General features: G+C 40.3%; 1 protein-coding gene across 1 annotated transcript in view; it reads right to left on the bottom strand.

Annotated features, from left to right (window-relative positions):
- Positions 1–19,092, bottom strand: part of LOC111146916 (importin 5) — a 44,221-nt gene that overhangs the window by 4,811 nt on the left and 20,318 nt on the right. The window contains exons 11-24 of the mRNA XM_022502675.1: positions 15,352–15,476; positions 15,171–15,260; positions 14,879–15,052; positions 12,331–12,549; positions 11,152–11,235; positions 9,620–9,752; positions 9,412–9,533; positions 6,614–6,710; positions 5,671–5,843; positions 4,347–4,458; positions 4,205–4,260; positions 3,100–3,222; positions 1,752–1,971; positions 728–956 (exon numbers count right to left, since the gene is read on the bottom strand). Of these exons, the coding sequence (XP_022358383.1) occupies positions 728–956; positions 1,752–1,971; positions 3,100–3,222; positions 4,205–4,260; positions 4,347–4,458; positions 5,671–5,843; positions 6,614–6,710; positions 9,412–9,533; positions 9,620–9,752; positions 11,152–11,235; positions 12,331–12,549; positions 14,879–15,052; positions 15,171–15,260; positions 15,352–15,476 (1,957 nt within the window). The remainder of the gene's footprint in view (positions 1–727; positions 957–1,751; positions 1,972–3,099; positions 3,223–4,204; positions 4,261–4,346; positions 4,459–5,670; positions 5,844–6,613; positions 6,711–9,411; positions 9,534–9,619; positions 9,753–11,151; positions 11,236–12,330; positions 12,550–14,878; positions 15,053–15,170; positions 15,261–15,351; positions 15,477–19,092) is intronic.

The raw sequence follows: 19,092 nt of genomic DNA, 5'->3' as shown, positions 1-19,092 counted from the left end.
CCTGGAATGTGATAGCTTCCATGGCCTCCAGGTTGTTGCAATTCTTAGATAGACTCATGAACACAAAATAGCATCAATAATGCCAGAGCCTGGGGCCAGATCTTGATTACTGGTTCGGAATACTTTCCTTACACCACTGATTCTTGAATTCCCTCCCCCGCCAAATACCAGAATTTTAGAGGGTCAAATAATGGCACTATCAACATTCTTCAATCTCATTCTACCAGTATGTGATATATGTCAATTACACCTTAGTAAAGCTGAAATTAAACAAAAATCTAAAGCAGGGTGCCCAGGTGGCATCTGCCTCTGGCTCAGGTCACAATCCCAGGGTCTTGGGATTGAGTTCTGCATTGGGCTCCTTGCTCAGCAGGGAGCCCACTTCTCCCCCTGCTTGTGCTCTCTCTGTCAAATAAATAAGTATCTTCAAAAATAAAAATCTAAAGCCAAATAAACAAAAAAAACCAGATAAATGGGGAGGGTGACAATATTAAAAGGGAACCTTCTTATAACATTATATTCTACAATGCCTCAACTGCTGAATTTAATTCCATAAAGAGTAAGTCAAAATTAGATCTAACTGTAAGGCAGCATTAACTGTGATATGGCTTAACGTGATTTATAAAGACAACATTATTAGAAACCTATACATCTGAGGGCTATACACAGGAAACACTGTTTTATAAAAAGAGGAAGAAAATAAGGTCTAATTTGTCCTTTTTCTTACCTTTCAATCAAATCACACAAATAATTAAAAGTCTGAACAGCTTCTTCTTTATCTTCATGTAGTGGAAGCCAGGACAACCAGTGCGGCAGCACTTCTTCAACACTCACACAGTCAGGCTTGAACTTCATAATTTTCCCTACTGCTGAGATGCAGTTCTCTGTAGCATTGACATTTTCTTTGGTCTTAGAATCAGCAGACTGAATAACTCTTACCAGCAGTGGAAGTGCTTCTAAAATAGGCAATTGCAAGAAGGTCAGTTAAAACCTCACAGTTCATGCCATTATTTTTTTATCTATGGCCCCGTTACCGATTGCAGTGAAGAATTAGTAAGGTGTAAGGCATGTTGTGTCATTCTGGCGGCAAAACCAGACCCAGTGAGGAAAGGCGCTGCCCCCAACCAGGAGCACCAGCACTCGCTCTACTGAAGGAGACCCTACGAGGTCAAGGTCAGGAGCCTCCAGATTTACAATCCCTACCACTTACTTCAGCTTTTAAAAGCCTCCAGCTATATTCCTGTGCTATCCCTACAGGGATCCCAGTATGTCTGGAAAGTCCTGTGCTCGGGACGCCTGGGTGGCTCAGTGAGTTAAGAGTCTGACTTTGGCGGAGATCGTGATCTCAGGGTCTTGGGATCAAGCCCCCTCATTGGGCTCTGTACTAAGTGCAGAGTCTGCTTCTCCTTCTCCCTCTGCCCTCCGCCCCAACCCCGGCTCATGTGTGCTCTCAGTCTCTCAAACTGACAGAATCTTAAAAAAAAATTAAAAATAAGAAAGTCCTCTCCTACAGCTGGGGTGTAAACCCCAAACCCGAAATGAACTGTGCTCTGGAGGACGCGGTGGAGAGGCTCAGATTCCACTCAGACTTCATTTCCGTTTCTAGAACGAAGAGGTCAATTCGTATGCACCAAAGGTGACAAGTTTGAGAAAGGGAAGGAGAATACAGCAAAAATAGTGATATAATATTTGGGGGCGTGGAAGAGAACGAGGAAGTGATTAAGAGAGTGCCTGGAACCAAACAAATGTACCTGTACAAAAAGGACGGTAGTTATCTCCACCATACTGTGCCATGACTCCCAAGCCATATGCAGCTGCTTGCCTGACTTCCGGGCTGTTGTCACATACATATTGGAGCATTGGCCTTAAGAAATATTCTGCATATTTAAATGAGGCTGGACTACAGTGTTCTATGACATCATCAAAGATGCACAATCCCCATTGTCTATCTGGCCATGGTCTATGTGGACACTATAAAAGAGAGAATCTTTTAAGCTTTGAATACCGGAGTACATAAAGAATGTAAAAAAAACAAAAACAAAAACAAACCAAGACACTATGGACTATCAGCTTACATGGATATTCCTGATACAGGCAATGAAATACAACACAGTAATAATCACTTCTTGTGAATAACAATCTTCAACTTACAACAGAGATTTAATGAACTCCAAGTTTAAAAGACTCTGCGAGATTTTTCTATAGAATCTCACAATCTCACATTAGCACATACCAGGTAGAACCAGCAGCAGCAGCAACTTATGTACATTTGCTTCATAAAAAAGATAATGATAATGCTGTCTTTGAGAAACAACAAGAGAGGGACGCCTGGGTGGCTCAGTGGGTTAAGCATCTGCCTTCGGCTCAGGTCATGATCCCAGCGTCCTGGGATTGAGTCCCACATTGGGCTCTCTGCTCAGTGGGGAGCCGGCTTCCCCCTCTCCCTGCTGTTCCCCCTGCTTGTGCTCACTCACTCTCTCACTCTTGCTCTCTGACAAATGATAAATAAAATCTTTAAAACAAAAACAAAAAAACAACAAGAAAAGCTGTGAACAGGTTTTAACTTTATATATCCACTCAACAGGCTAAGTCACGTGTGCCTAAACTTTTTAAAAAACGTGCTGCATTTTTTATATACAAAGCAAAAGTAAAAGCCAAAGCAAGACAAACTTCTACTGACTGCTTTTCATGCGTATTTTAAAAACTGAATACATAAGGCCATCATCCACAATGTATGATTGCTGGTTGTACGTAACAAGGATTTTAACTGAATCCTCTAGGGTCCACCAAAATAAGTAATAATTTTGTTAATTTAGCAGGGCACACATAACCTCAAATAATGAAAAGTCATTTGTAGGTCCCTGGAATGCACTGTAATTTAACTGAACTATAGAGAACCTAATTAGCAAACCTTAGGCAGGTATTAAATGAGAAAATATCAAGGGCAATGCAATAAACTTGACAAAATTAAAGATGTACTGTGGAAGCTCTCTATGATTTCTAAGATCCATTTTAACCTAAAAGTGTGTTTTCAAAAGCTGCACTGAAAACATCCCAGGCAACTATCTAAAATAACTATCAGAGAGAGGCAACACTTACAATTAGGTTGACAATTAACGGAAGCAGCTGTTCAAACCACGGTAACACCTTTTCCTTGTAGCTACTGAATATTGAGTGTAAAATGTCTGACACTTTGGTCAGAATATAAACATCATTATCATCCTAAAAACAAAAACAAAAAACAAAAACACACACAACATCCATATGCATTAAAAAGTTATCTCCACTATGACAGTTACATTTATTTTTAAAAATTTAAGATGTGTAGAAAACTCAATTTGTCATCACTTTCTTAAGGGCACAGCAAGAGTCTGGCGCCTGCGCTTACACTCATGACTGGGGGTGGCGTCTCCTACCCGCCCAGAAAGAGAAGGTGTGGGCAAGTACTGCGCTCATTGTGAAATAGGTTTCGAAGTTCTGAGATAGAGTGTTTTTACTTCAGTACTCTGTTTTCTGCAAGAACGTTTCTAACCTGGGAGTAGACTGGCAGAGACGTGGGTTCAGTTACTCACAAGCTGCGGCTGTCAGCATGTGAGCCCCCTGCACAGCAAGGGGCTGACCGGTCTACCAGGATGGCTACAGGCCACGCTCTGGGCCCTGAACACACAGCGCAAATAGATTTCACAGCATCAAGTGATTGGATGAGGAGAGAACTGAGCAACAAGCTAAAGACAACTGACTTACGTCAACCACTCTGTATTATCTGTGATAAAATCTGTATTCTGTGGTCCGGGAGAAAAACAACTGATGTCACAAAAAGATCGAGCCTTCAGCCCCAGACCGTCAATAGGGTGTGGCTTAGTCATTCAACACCTGATCTGAGCTCACTCTAATCTTTAAAGTGCTAAAAGCACCAAATAAAAAGTTGTTCAGGAGTACGTAAAAGAGATACCCGGGGAACTTCCGAGCGCTGCTGTGTGTGAGGTACTGCCGCAAGAACTCCCCGCAGCGTCCCAACCACAATCAGCTAACTTCAATTACTTCTTCTCTAAATTAGTAAGTGCAACACATGTCAGATTCTTCTGCTAAAAATTACTGATAATTACCATCAGAATGACAAGTCAGATGAATCAGAAACTTAAGCATTTAAAATCGTCCAGATGCAAACGATCATATAAATTAGGTTCCGAAGGGAGTGATTTACCTCATCTTGCAGTGACTCTTCCACCTGCTCATCGTAGTCTTCATCTTGTCTTTTAACTAAAACACACCCAAATAAACGTCTTTGTAAATGTTGCCAAAATGGTCAAGGATCACATTCAGAAATAAAAGCGTGGAAAACTTACCTTGCCGCAGTTCTTGATTTTTAAAATGCTCTTCGAGTTTAGCTTTCAATATTCCTCCCAATTCTTCAAAATGTTCATTATTAAGGCATCCATCTCCCATGACTTCAATGCACTACAATGGAATTGGGTCAAGAAAGCAGGCCATGGGATTCAAGGGTTTTAGAATCACTAGTTAAATTCCACTAAGAATCACACATGGAAAGGGGTGCCTGGGTGGCTCAGTTGTTAGGCATCTGCCTTCGGCTCAGGTCATGATCCCAGGGTGCTGGGAATGAACCCCACATTGGGCCCCCTGCTCGGCGGGAAGCCTGCTTCTTCCTCTCCCACTCCTCCCGCTTGTGTTCCCTCTCTCACTGTCTGTCAAATAAATAAAATCTTTAAAAAAAAAGAAAGAAAGAAAGAAAAAGATCACATGGGAGCATGAGAAAAATTCACTAAGCCAGTACCCTGGGAGACTAATGACTGACTGAGTAGATAACGCCTGGGGTGGGGGGGTTACAATGGCAGTACTTCAAAGAAAAGAACTTCAACAGTGTTTTTACACGAAGCAGATCCTGAGCAGGTCTTAAACGCCAGGCATTACTGCTAGGTGCTGACGTCTCAAAGACGGAATAGAGCACCCAGCCTCTAGGGAGCTCGATCAGCACTCACAGACTCTGCACAGACCCAGCTCGAGAAAAAGGGCAGGCGTGTGCTGGGAGGGCAGGCACTACAGCTTGGGCGGGGAGGACATATGCAAAGGCCCAGCAGCATGCATTCTTTGGAAAAAGAGAAGTAAATTCAAACTGCAGGAGGGTAAATGGGGACAAATAAAGATGACGAACAACTTTCAAAACGAAGTGTGAAGCAGGCCATGGAGCTGACCAAGAAATACAAGAAGGGAAGTGACAAGTAACGCGCAAATTCACGTTTGAGAAAAGCAGAATGAACTGAGAGGGAGAGAAAGGACAGAGACTTCTGGAACAGACCAAGTAAGGCTATCTCGGCACAAAGATACAGGCAGTGTGAACAGCAGAAGGATAAAGCAGAGAACAGGACCAAGTAGGTATGGGCTGGAAGTGAGCCAAGATTCTGCAGCTGGATTATTAGGTAAATGAGGGTGGAAACGAACCAAGACTAGACTATAAGAGCGGCTACTCTGAAGAAAAACAAAAAACAAAAAACAAAAAAACACAAAACAAAAAGCGTTAAACTAAAAAAGAGGATTAAACATTTTCAGTAAATAAAATAATGTTATAGCACAAAAAGATTCAATTTTATTTATTTAGCTAGACTAATAAATGAACACACACCTTATATGTGTTTTTAAAAGAAAAATACTTACCTTTGCAAAAGAATGCATTATTTCTGAGAGGACATCTGAATCTGGTTCTGTGCCAATGGCCTTGATTAGAGCATCACACATAAAATGCCACATCTGTGTGAGATACTCAGGACCACGAACTCTCGCACATTCCAGGAGAAGAGGCATGGATTCTGCTGCTGCCACTCGAACACGTTTTGTTGTTAAGAAAACATAATCACTATTCTTAGATACACTTAGTGTAATCGCTATCCTCAAAAGATGGTTCTATCCCTTTGCTTATGTAAACATTAAAGTGCTCACTAAGCACCAGGTAACCTGTTTATCCCAGACTGCTACCCAGGAGCTTGTAGTAAGCAGAACATGTGTACAAACCAGACATCTCCCTACCCGTATGACTTATCTCCCATCTTTTTCGTCATCTACAATACAGTAGCAATGAGTCTCAAATGTGGAAGGATTTGGGATCCTTAGAGCCTATCTCGAGATGTTCCTATCCCAAAACTTTAGGCAATACAGCTTTCTAATAAATGCAACCAAAGCTATGATTCTCCCAGGAAAACTAATGAGGATCTCCTCCTACCCAATGTACAACCACACAAAATTCTCAGTGAGTCTCTAACCTATTAAGAAAGGTCTTAAGTTTCTTAACATCACCCAAAGATATTTGAGAAAAGTAGCAATTATATATATAACCACAAACATTTGCTTACAAAATATCAATCCTTAAAACCTGTCAGAGGTTCATAGAAAAAGCTGTCAACTAGAAGTTAGAGCTAACATTTTCTTTTTCATGTTTTTGGCCCAAGCAAAAACCATGCAAAACCATGCAAAAACCGAAGTTTATCTACAGTTAGTGCAAAGAGTAACAGTGATGAGGGTGCAGTTAACACAGTCTAATACTTGAACAAGCTACAACTGAACTAATACTAGAAATGTTTTGCGTTCAAAAATTGTAGGATATCATCGTGGAAATAAAACTTCAGTAGAGGGACCATCAGTTTGACAACCTGTTCAGTATATTCCACAAAGCCTTCCTTCAACTCTTTAGCGTAGCAAACCTGAAAACAAAATATCGGAAAAGAAATCAAGATCCATGTTAGTTTTTAGGTGTTAATAAATAGCAGAATCATAAGGACCACAGAATGCTGTATCCAGACTAGAAATGTATTCAGAGCTGCATGCAGCGGGTGCCTGGGTGGCTCAGTTCGTTAAGCGTCCCACGCCCCATTTCAGCTCAGGTCAAGATCTCAGGGTCCTGAAATCAGGCCCTGTGTCAGGCTCTGTGTTCAGCGTGGAGTCCCACCGAGAGGCCCTCTTCCCCTCCCCCTGCTCACTCTCTCTCTCAAATAAATAAATGAACAATATCTTAAGAAAAAAAAAGCGGCATGCAGGACTGTGAAGGGTATTTGGAAAACAGAAATATAAATGTAAAAAAGAACTGAAAAATGGGAAAGGGCCATGGCGTGACTGCAGTATACACTGTCCTTCAAAAGTTCAAACACCACTCGTTTTAATTCTTGTGCATGGGAGAATTTTGCGGAAGTTTCAGCACTGTGAGAAACTTCAAACAAAATGTATCAATTAAGGAAAAATAATTTAAAAAGATAAGGGGCACCTGGGAGGCTCAGCTGGTTAAGCCCCAGCTTTCAGCTCAGGTCAAGATCTCAGGGTCCTGGGTCTGAGCCCCACACTGGGCTCCCTGCTAGGTAGGGAGTCTGCTTCTCCCTCTTCTGCTGCTCCTCCCCGTCTGTGCGGGGGTGAGTGCTCTCTCTCTCTCGAATAAATTAAAAATATCTTGGGGAAAAAAAAAAAGATATAGGGGTGACTGGGTGGCTCAGTCGGCTCAGAGTCTGATTCTTGATTTCAGGGTCCTGAGATAGAACCCTGTGTCGGACTACGAGCTAAGTGTTGAGCTCGTTTAAGGTTCTCTCTCCCTCTCCCTTTGCCCCTCCTCCACGCTCATCCTCTCACTCTAAAATGTAATTGTGGCATATCATTTACTTTGTATATCTGCCAACTGGCTTACGTTACTTTGTATTTTTTAAAATAATTATTTCAGGGCGCCTGGGCGGCTCATTCAGTTGAGCTTCCAGCTCCTGGTTTCAGCTCAGGTCACCCCCACTTCGGAATCTGCGCTCAGTGGGGAGTCTGCTTGAGTAGTTTCTCTCTCAAATAATCAATCTTAAAAAAGAAATAATTTAGGGAACTGAAACAGAAAAACAGTGCTCTCTGCTTACTTATTTATTCAGAGACAGAGCATCTGTTATCGGGGATTGTGGGGTGGAGGAGTGGGGTGGGTGAGAGAGGGAGAGAGAGAATCCCACGCAGGCTCCACGCCCAGAGCAGAGTCTGGTGCAGCTCCCTCTCACCACCCTCAGACCTTGTCCTGAGCTGAAACCAAGAGCTGGATGCCCAAATGACTAAGCCACCCAGGCGCCCCAAACACTGCTGTTTTAAAAATAGTTTCTTTACTTTCTTCCATTACATTAAAAGATTTGATAATTTTGTTTAGAGATGTGACATTTATAATTGCTCTCTGCTTGAGAGATACCACAAAAATCCAAGATGTTCATAAATTATGGACATAAATGTTTATAAAATATATTAAGTACTGATAAGCTAAGTTTAGGAAATACAAGTTTAATGAATCAGAAAACACAATAGTCCTTTATTAATACAAGATAAAATGTAAACAATTAACTTATTTAGGCTTATTTAATTGCTTAATTTATTATCCAAAACCATAATTTTAAAATTCTTTTAAAAAATATATTGTTGGGGCACCTGGGTGGCTCAGTGGGTTGAAGCCTCTGCCTTCAACTTGGGTCATGATCCCAGGGTCCTGGAATCGAGCCCCGCATCAGGCTCTCTGCTCAGCGGGGAGCCTGCTTCCTCCTCTCTCTCTGCCTGCCTCTCTGCCTACTTGTGATCTCTGTCAAATAAATAAATAAAATCTTAAAAAAAAATTTATTGTCCCTATATTTTATAAATTTATAAAAATTTATTGTCCTATAACACAAGTTCATGAAGGGGAAAAAAACAACTCAAAGAGAACTTACACACAAGACCCCATAAATACCATAAGAGATAATCACTGCAAACTTTTTGATGTCCCTAGCATGTTTATGTATTTTTCTTTTTAACAAGTGAAACCATACAATTTTCAGTATCACGAGCACATTTCTGTTCATTCATTCAAAAAAATGTTCTTTGGCTATCTTATCTACTATACACTAAGCACAAAACAGACAAAAGTCCTTGCCCCCACGTAGCTTTATCACTGTGTAATGTTCTAGGGTACGTTATTATTATCTTGCTAGTAACAAGCATTCGAGCTGCTTGTGTTTTGCTGCTGTTGTTAGAAGCAGCACCAATAATGAAGTTTACCTACATGATTCCTTTTTTTAAAGATTTATTTTAGAAAGAGAGAGAGGATGAGCAAGAGGAGGGGCAGAGGGAGAGAATACTCTGCCTGCTGAGCACAGAGCCCTATGTGGGGCTTGACCCCAGGGCCTTGAGATCATGACCTGAGCCCAAAGCAGGAGTAGGTGGCTTAGCTGACTGAGCCCCCCCAGGCACCGCACCTACAAGATTTCTTTATCCAAAAGTAAATGGGTCACAAGGTTTCTACATTTTAAAGAATATGTTCCTGCTCTTTAAAATAATTTCTTTAGCACCAATGAAAAGAACTCTGAAATGTGTACGCAGGTGTTATGGGAGATTGTCAACTGAAGTTTGCTAAACAGTGGACGCACTCACCAGCATCTGACAAGCAGTAGACTTTTCTTCCAATCCTGCAGTTTTAATACCAAAACTTTGCTGATCCCCAAGGTTCACAAACTCCCAACCATCATCATCACTCATATTCTCCATGTCTTGTGCTATTAACAGGAAGAAAACAAATTTACATTAAAAATAATCACAGAGAAGAATTTTACAACTCCTATGTCTTCATGAAGACACCTACTGTCTAAAAGGGCTACTTCAGGCTTAATTGAAGCGGTCTTCATTAAAGGCCCCATAACCACTGGAAGGTACTGCTGAAATTCTTTTCCAAGAATTTTGCACATTCTGGCCCATGCTGAGATCATGTAAGAGATCTGGGGGGAAAAAATTAAAACTGATTTTAAAACAATGGGTAAAAAGACGTCACAAAGAAAGCCATTTCCCTATTTCATAGAAACAATGTTTTATTTTACACTCAGCCCTCTTTAAGAGGTAAGTCCATTTTCTAAGGTCATATACTTAAAACATTCAGAAACAACAAAATCATTGTGAACCTTTACCCTCGGATAAAGACAGCATGTGAGGCAAGAAAGACCAGGACCGTGTCTTATTTTTTGTTACTTTCAAGAAGCAATATTTAGTTTCTCTCTAATAGCATCTGGACTACATAAATAAAACCCACTTAACTATACCAGGTTAAGGTACATGGTATGGCACTGAGTTTTTGAAGGCAGGAACCTATTTTATCTGACTGTATCTCTACTGCCTAGCATTCCATTTGTTAAACATTTATTTACACCCAAGAAACAAAGCATCCCTTTCTCACAGCTGTTTTAATTTTCTAAGTGGCTGGGCACATTGAAGACACCTCTTCTGCTGCTGTACTTACATAGTCTTAATTACCCGCAAATTACCTACAGAGATTCCAGTTTTTAATTCATCATCCTGGTAACCCAGGGTGATTTTTTTACTCCCCAATACATCTACCCCATGTGTGTTCACACAAATACTCCCCACTCCTATTCTAAAACAAAACAAGACAAATTTTAAGTTTATGGGAAACAATTATAGTGTGGCTGTATAGAGTCAAAATGTAATTCAGCAATTATTTATGTAGTCCCTGTTAGGTACTGTGAATACTACCAGGATTACGACACACACTTGTGATTTACAACACGTTGTCATAAGAACCCACTATCATGACTTATACCAGACATGAAATATGAGCAGGGATTAGGCTGAGTGGGGGTGGGGGGTGAGTCCTAAGTGAAACGAATGTTTGTTTACAGGCAGAAAGAAAAAAGGAGAGCAGGTGCTAAGTTTGTTAGGTTTCTGTATTTCTTTTTTGACTGGGGAAGGAAGTCAGGTGGCACTGAGAGGACTGGGAGACAACCAAACGAAGATGTCTTGTAAGTTGTTGGATAAATGAACCCTGAATTCAGAGAAAGACCTGGAAGTCACAGCATACAGAGGAAAACTGAAGCCACGGTGTAGAGGACACTGCTCAGGAGACAAGGGGCCTGGGACAGAACCCGAAGAGCACCAAAAATCAACTGAGAGTCAGAAGAGAGGGGAGCAGCTACAGCAGACTGAGCAAAAGGTGGCAGGAGAAGTAAAGGAAAGCCAGTGAAGAATGTCTCTGAAACCAGGGGTTATCTCAAGGAGCGCATTACTCCTTTTTTTTTTCTTTACTCATTATTTTTTGAGTTCATTAACCCTGCACTAGCCACAACTCCTAAATGGATCGAGGCCAATGTGTGCAAGCTGCATTACCTGAGGGTCATCATCTTCCATGTCACTGAAGTCCGTCTGGGTCTTCAGTAAGAGCTGCATCACATCGGATGCATCTTGCATGAACTAGAAGGAAACAGGAAAATCAACACCAGTGTTACTTGTGGCTCCCAGATCAGAAAGGTGCTTATTGCTACCCAGTTTTGTTTCTTGTGTAACAACAAAACTTTCCAAAAGAAAATCTATTACATTTCGCACATGGGTCACAACCCTTCAGACTAAAGTTTACACGGAAAAATTCTCATCTATATATTGCAGATTTAGTGCTCTCTCTAGAATAATATATTCTCCAGGGAAGGTCAGTGTGAACTGCAGTACAGAGGTATCTCCAATGACATCAAGTTTTGGTCAACAGTTTATGTATTTCCAGCAGTAAAAAGATAATCAAAATCCAGAAAGAAAATTTTGGATTGCTCCCTAGAACCATATGATTTTCATCTAACTCTGTGTAGTTCTGGCAATCTCCATTGTGTAAACAGGCAGTGTTTCAAAGACAGTTTTGAAAACCAGACAGAGTATGGAACATAAATTATTGGTTAGGTTCTCAGTATCCCACAGAAAACAGTTTATAAGGTAAGTTAAAGCTGATGCTGGTTTTGAAAGACCCACCAGAGAGGTTTGAATGTTGATAGTTCTGAGAATTGGAACCTGAGGGGTCAGACTTCCTTTGGATCAGCTCTGACAACTCTGAGATGCCGGCCGGGAGCGGGGCGGGGCGGGGGGGGGGGGGCGCGGAATACACTGGGGCATGGTCCTTGGTAATTATTTTCTGAAGAGCTATATGCATATAGGATTTCTCTCTTAGGACACCTGATGCTTTTGGATTAGTAAGAAAGCAAGTGGGATGTTTCCAAGTACATGCTGAAATTGGTGAAACTACACATATGGATCTTGAACTCCACATGCCTCCTAGGAAACAGACTGTACATGGGCTAAGAAAAGGAGGAGGTTTCAAGAGCGTAACTGAATTAAGATTAAACCTTAATATTAACACTGATAAAATGAATTTATATACAAAGTAGCAGTGATAGGAGAGTAAGACGATGGAAAAAATCAAGCAATCAGAAAACTGTTTATCAGAAGGAAAAGCCCTCTAGAACCCCTCAATGCCTCCACAGCCAAATTACATACAGTAAATTCACCCTTTGAAAAGTCACTTACTTTTTCCTTCCCGACGGCCAGACCAATGAGGCTGATGCACTCAATAGTTTTTCCTCTGAGAAGTCTGAGTTCCTTCTGAACTGCGTTCTCGACAATATGCTTTAGTGATGGCATAAATAAATCATAGTAGGGGACAAATTTTTCCTCTGCGGTATCTGCAACTGATGCGATAGATGTCACAACTTGTTCCAACACTAACTTGGTGCCTTTCTGAATCAACTAGAAGGAAAACACACAAAACAAGTCATGGAAATGAGAAACTGGTGGAAACACCCGCTGCGAGCTCTCAAACGCTTCTCTGCCAGCACGCTGAGACCACCCGCCGGCAGCCAGAGTGAAGACTGTAGGTTCCAGAGCAAACGGAAGGATCCCCGTGGAACTACGGAGAGTAGCAGCTAGCAACATTCAACAAAGCGCTCGCTTCTCATGTCTGCTCATGTCTCAGAGCAGCTCATGCTCGGCCACAAATCTGATTCCTCTTCCAATTTTTGTATCCCCAGCTTAATGCCTATCTTTCTCTGTCCTTTTTCCCCATTTACTCCCACTACTTACTGTGTACTTGGTGCTGTCCTACCAGATGTGGAGAGAATTCCCTTTTTCTTATAATCTGACTCTCCCTAGAAGGTCCCCCTTAACAGCACCACGGGTGCCAGAGCTCCCTCACAAACAGTTTCGCCGTGTGGTGAGACTGGTGAGCGCGCCCTCCTTCTGCACTGAAGACCTGCGGTGTTCTCAGACCTGGCCGGTAACAAGCAGTGGGTACTTGCAGCTGGGCTCATGCTGTGACCAGTAATACTATTTTATAATCCCTGTGGATTCATATGAATACCTGACCCAGTGAGGACTCCAGATTTTTTCATTCCCCTTAGCAACTTTAGCCACTCTCCGCAGAGGTCTTCAACTCAGGGTACCACTTCCACTGCCCCATAAGAGGGTAACCTACTCCCTTCTTCTGCACCTGCTCCACATTTCAGGTCCTGACCCTACCTCTGATCTCAGAGCAATAACGTTCTTTCTTGGCTACCCTCTCTTCGTACAACTTTTGCCCACATACCTTATCCTCTTCCCATCCCATTTTAGCAATTCCTTCTTTCAATCTTTAAAAATCTGACATGTTGCCCATCTGGGGGAAGGGGATGCAATAGAAACTCTCTTTACTCTTCAACCCTCTACCCAAACCTACTTGTAAAGTCACGTTTGGTCCATCTATGCCTGACTAACCAACTCATCTGCTTTCAATTTGGGTCTGCTTCTTTGTCTTCAGATTAACCCATGTTCCTTTACCATGTTCTCAGTCTGTTGTCCTCTGACTCTGAATACCCATCCTGTCTCGAACCCCTTTTCTTTGCCTTCTGAGACACTGAATCTTGTCTTCCACCTTGTTCTCCTTGAGAACAGGGTTAGGCAAATTGCCACTGGTTCACAATGAATTAATGTACAAGAATTAAGATTCCAGGGGCATCTGGATGGCTCAGTTGATTGAGCAACTGACTCCTGATTCCGGCTCAGATCGCGATCTCAGAGTACTGGGATCAAGTCCAGCATTGGGCTCTGTGCTCAGCAGGGAGTCTGCTTGGGATTTTTCTCTCCTGCCCCTCCCCAATCTCAAATAAATAAATAAATCTTAAAAAACAAAAACAAAACAAAACAAAAAAACCCAAAGAACCGAGTTTCTAATGTTAGGCTACTTTTACAGCAACTTGACAGTAACCTTATGACTATTAAATATAATACCTAAAAAAAAGGCTTTTATTTGTCCTTTTTATTCCTGTCAGTTTTACAGCAATTTATTTTCATGGTATTTGACAACAAACCGAGCCTAAACCTTTGCCTTTCTCTCCTGCATCCTCTTTCTCACACAGCACTGTATTAAACATCGTTCAATCGTTTTTAGGTTGCACCGCTTATTTAAGCTGTAACTATAAACCTTCTATTTGGACAGCCGGGTCTTGTTTGAAATCCAACATATTTAAAGCAAAAAGGAAATTTTTTCTCATCTTTCTATTTCTGTCATCCAGGTGAGAAGAATGGTCAACATTTTTCACTACTTCTTCATCTTTTTAAATTCAAACCAGCAGAAACTGTTACTGCTTCCTGAGAAATGACGTTTAGAGTCATCTTCCCCCAATTTCCTCCCAAGCTCTCTGAGCAATAATCTTCTGACAGTCTTGAGGAAAATCTTCTCCCTTTTTGTTTATGCCTCACAATGCCACCGTGCTAATTTCCAACAATCACATTATCATGATTTCTTGCAGCAGTTAAGAACAATGGTTCTTCCAAATTTACATAAATCAGAATTCAAAATAACAGCCTTGTTTTCAAGGCAATTCAAATACTGATTTTACCTAACCTTTAGGCTCTATCTTCTTCCCCAATTCCAATATTGGCCTATTCTCTTGTCAAGACTGAATTATTCCACTTCAAATAGCTGAACTTCACTTTCTATTCTATATGGCCATGCTGAAAAGTTTCTCTTTCTCTAGGTCTTACCCATCAAATTCACTTATGTTAATCTCTAGATAAGGAGCTGAAAGATCTAGAAACTTACCTCTTGAAGTTTAAGTACCATGATGGAGTGCAGATGTTTCACTAGATTGTCTAAATATGGGATAAGTAGTGACTTGGGACAGTCCTCAGTGAAGTTAATAAGCGCGGCAGCGGCATGGGCCTGTACTCGCTGGTTGCCTTGGTCTTCCATGGTCTGCAGCAGAGCTGCGATCACCTGCGAAATGCAAGTAGGTAAGCACCCATTTTGAAATGCCACATTTCAAAGCATACACAGAAAATGCCAACCCTCTTCTTAAAGTCTTGATTTGAGTGTTTGGGGCATTGTTACTTACCTTCTCATGAAACTTCTTCTGGAAACCAGGTGCAAAATCTGTAGCCATCTGTCCCACAGCATTACAGGCTGCGTACCTTACTCTTGGATGCTGGAATGGGTAACTTTGTGTAAGTAAAGGCAATGGGCTCCCATGAGAAACTACAGTAATAAGTATGAGTCAGATATTTACTGGTACTTACAGGATCCTGGAGAAAAAGCAAAACAAAATTTACTATCTCGTTTAAAATTCCTTCCATTTGCTGGTGGCATCCTTCACCAATGGCAGATAAGGCCATTAATCCTGCATGCCGGTATTTCCAGTCAGCTACAAAAAATAATCACACATGAAAGAAAAGCAATTAACCAGTACAAACATGTCACTCTGGTAGTCAGAAGTCTAACACCAAGTTCTCCTTATTTGGAAAAGACTATCAAAATATTTTTATACATTAATTAGAAAAATGAACAGAGAAAAGTGCCTGACTGGGACTATTTCACTGGGGTGACAGTTCCGTCACACGAGCACTTCTATGCCAGAAGTAGTTAAAAGGCAATGTGGAAGCAAAGAGCTTGTTAGTATTTTCAGCAACTGCTGAAAATGAGGCTTTACCCCTAAGATTTACCGTAAGCAACAAGTACCTGGATTGTGTGTCACATACGCTGTTTACTGAATAAAGAGTCACTTTATCTCCATCCCTGGTCACATTTCCTTTTTTTTTTTTCTTCAAAGTTTATCATTTTATTTATTTAAGCAATCTCCACACCCAACATGGGGCTTGAACTTAGGACCCCAAGATCAAAAGTCCCGTGCTCTACTGAACCGAGCGAGCCAGGTGCCTCAGTCACATTTCTTTAAAAAGAAAAAAAAGCCATGGAGGGAAGATGCTGCTTTTAAAGAATGTTTATTTAACAATATGATACATGAACATACATGAACTTCATTTGTATTCTATTGCTAATAGCTATGTGATTTTAGAATAACAGAAATTAGCTAGATAATATTTATTTTACTAAACCTTCCTATTACATTGTAATATATAATTTCCCTGACTCTCAATTCTAAATACTTGTATTTATATTATTGTTCCCTTTGAGGTGTTTCACACAACTTGTGGCAAAAAACAAGAGATACATAAATACAGAAAGCTAGTATCTGTAAAGCAATGGTTTTCAAAGTGGGGCCCAAGAACCCTGGGATTCTCTGAATCAAAACTATTCTCCTGTTAATGCTCTCTCACTCTCATTCTGAGGGTCCAGTGGAGTACTCCAAGGATTACAAAATATATAAGATCCCATGAGACCGAAGGAAGAAGCAGAAATAGGAACTATTTCTAAATATCTTAAGATACTTAGAAAATATTCACAAAAATGCATAAAACATTCTTCTCACTAACATGTTTTTGTTTTGGAAGAGTCATTCCTCATGAAAAATGTTATTTGTTAATGTGCAATGGGTTTAATACTGTTATCTTTAAGTGCGCATTTTAAATGTTTGTTTTCATTTCTAATGGTATAAACATTGATATACCACATAAACAAAAGCACTCTGGGATCTTCAGTAATTTTTAAGAGCGTAAAGGGGTCCTGAAGACAGAAGGTTTGAAAACTGCTGGCTTAAGGGTTAACTAAAGTTGTAGTAAAGTCTGATATTTTATCAGACTTAACTGTTCACTTTGGGGAGCCCAAAACTCACATAAAGATGAACTCTGTTGTAACTGTTATGTACCCTCCCCCTTTTCTTTGATTCTGGATTTTTTAGCTCACAACTTCATACATTTGAAAGATGGTTTGAGTTGGTCAAGAAAAAAGTTGGTCAACTTTTCTACTAGAAAAAAATTTCTGAGAAATTCCTAATTTTGCTGTTACATATTAAAACCTATTATTTATAACATCATTAAATATTTATTTTTAGTGAGTTTCAATTACTCAACAGATCAGTAAGCCAAAATTTTTCAATTGAGGAGTAATCATCCTAGGAAACCGGTAAATAAGATGCTGATCTTTGCACAATGAATTTACTAATTTAAAGAAGAGAGGCAATAATTACTGAAGGTATCCATATTTGGTTCAGAGAAGAGAGAGATATGCCTACACATCTCCAACAGGCAGAGTCCCTGAAAATACGTTCAGCAGAATGTGATGCTATGGTATAGGTATTTGGAAATGGCTTTTCTCCTTTAAATTTTCCTTTTTATTATTTAAAGCAAAGCCAGTAGAACAATCTTTAAAAATAAGTGGGGCACATGTGAAGTTACTAGGACATACATACTGTTTGCTGTTGCTGAAGCCCTCTTTGCACACATGAAATACATCTCTGCATCATTTTTCCTCGTTTACAGATGAGGAAATTAAGGGGTAGAAGATTTGCTCAAAGCCATACAGTTAACAGTAACAAATCTTATTAAGAGTTCACTGCCATATATATAAAGCCTCTGGCATCCAGCTAGTAAGCTGTAGCAGAAATTTAAAAGCCAAATTCTTGAACTACAAGTCACAGTCACATCCACACTGATTTGAAGAATAGTGTGAACCAATGGTGAGACAGTGGCAGCTGGGGTGACCCTGTGCATCTGGGCTACTTTCTTCATTTTAAAAATGGAAAAGCTAGATACTTCCTAACAGCTCTTATAACTTAAGCAATCTTCGATGCTGTCTCCATCCCTTTGAAGGGGCAAAGAAACTGTCAATAAATTTAGGAGGGAAAAAAGGGGGAAGATAATTATCCAAGATCCAGATACACAATCACATCATTAAAAAGGAGTAACGGTTTTGGGCCATGCCTTTTCAGGAGAAGAGTCTTATACAGGATAAGAAAGAATTAGGTAAACTGCATAAGGCCTCCAGTTCTCAATGATTCACTTTGATTCGAAGGTAGTCTTTTGTTACAACTCCGTTTTACTACTTTAAGATGCTGAATCAATGATTGGACCCTCAAGTGTTTATCCTGTATGTAATGCACCCTATAGATATACACATACAAGTAAGCCAGGATTTCTGTAGAAAAGTGAATGCATTAGCATTATTTGTAATCAACAAAAACTATTAACATTTACTGGAGTATTGTAGAAGGCTATGTGTTGTTAAAAAAATGAGGGGGAGCTGTTTATGTGGTGATACAATATACCCTGGGGTAAAGCTTAAACTGAGTATGGTGTCCATAAGGTATGTTCAAACTTTTTAAAAACTGCATGTATGCACAAAGGAAGTCAGACAAAGTGTCAGAGACCAATTAACAGTGGCCATCTCTAAATCTAAGCCGCATTTCTGTATTGAATTTTTTTAAAAAGTTAAGCACCTTAACTCCGTAACTAAAAAGACAAAAAAAAGGGGGGGGCACCTGGCTGGCTTGGTGGAGCACACTGGGTGCAGAGATTACCTAAAAATAACATCTTAAAAAAAAAAAAAGACAAAAGTAGAACACCTATACAACAATTTTTGATACTGCTATAAATTACAGGTACAGACGCTGACAAATGACCAAATATTTGCTATGAAAACAATAGCAGAAATACAGAAGTGGCTTCTCTTCCGATTATATGTTTTTAAAAACAAAAGGGAGTGGATAAAGGAAGATGATATGAATCAAATATGTTAATATTTCATAAACAATAAATAACGATGTCTTATTTAAAAATTAAAACCTAGATTATTTCTGCCTAGGGAGCAAATCTATAGTTTTTCCTTGGAATTACAATTTCCTCCTATGCACTGAAGCCAATTCTAGGGAGGGAACTGAATGAACATTTGCAGTAGTGAGAAAAAGCATTCTTCCAGAGAAGACTGAGTGGTTCCAAAGAGGACTAAGTAGGATTTTATCAGGACCATACAAAAGTTGGGCTAAGCGCAAGATAAAAAAGGCAAAGAAAGAAAGTCTCAGTGCTTGTCCAACTTTAGGATTTAGAAAGCCACACTGCACCCCTCGAGCATTTGAGGGAGACCCG

Source organism: Enhydra lutris, unplaced genomic scaffold, assembly GCF_002288905.1.
Source record: "Enhydra lutris kenyoni isolate GAN:26980312 unplaced genomic scaffold, ASM228890v2 scaffoldscaffold15, whole genome shotgun sequence".
NCBI classification, from domain to species: Eukaryota; Metazoa; Chordata; class Mammalia; order Carnivora; family Mustelidae; genus Enhydra; species Enhydra lutris.
This window is presented reverse-complemented; position numbering and strand designations above follow the sequence as displayed.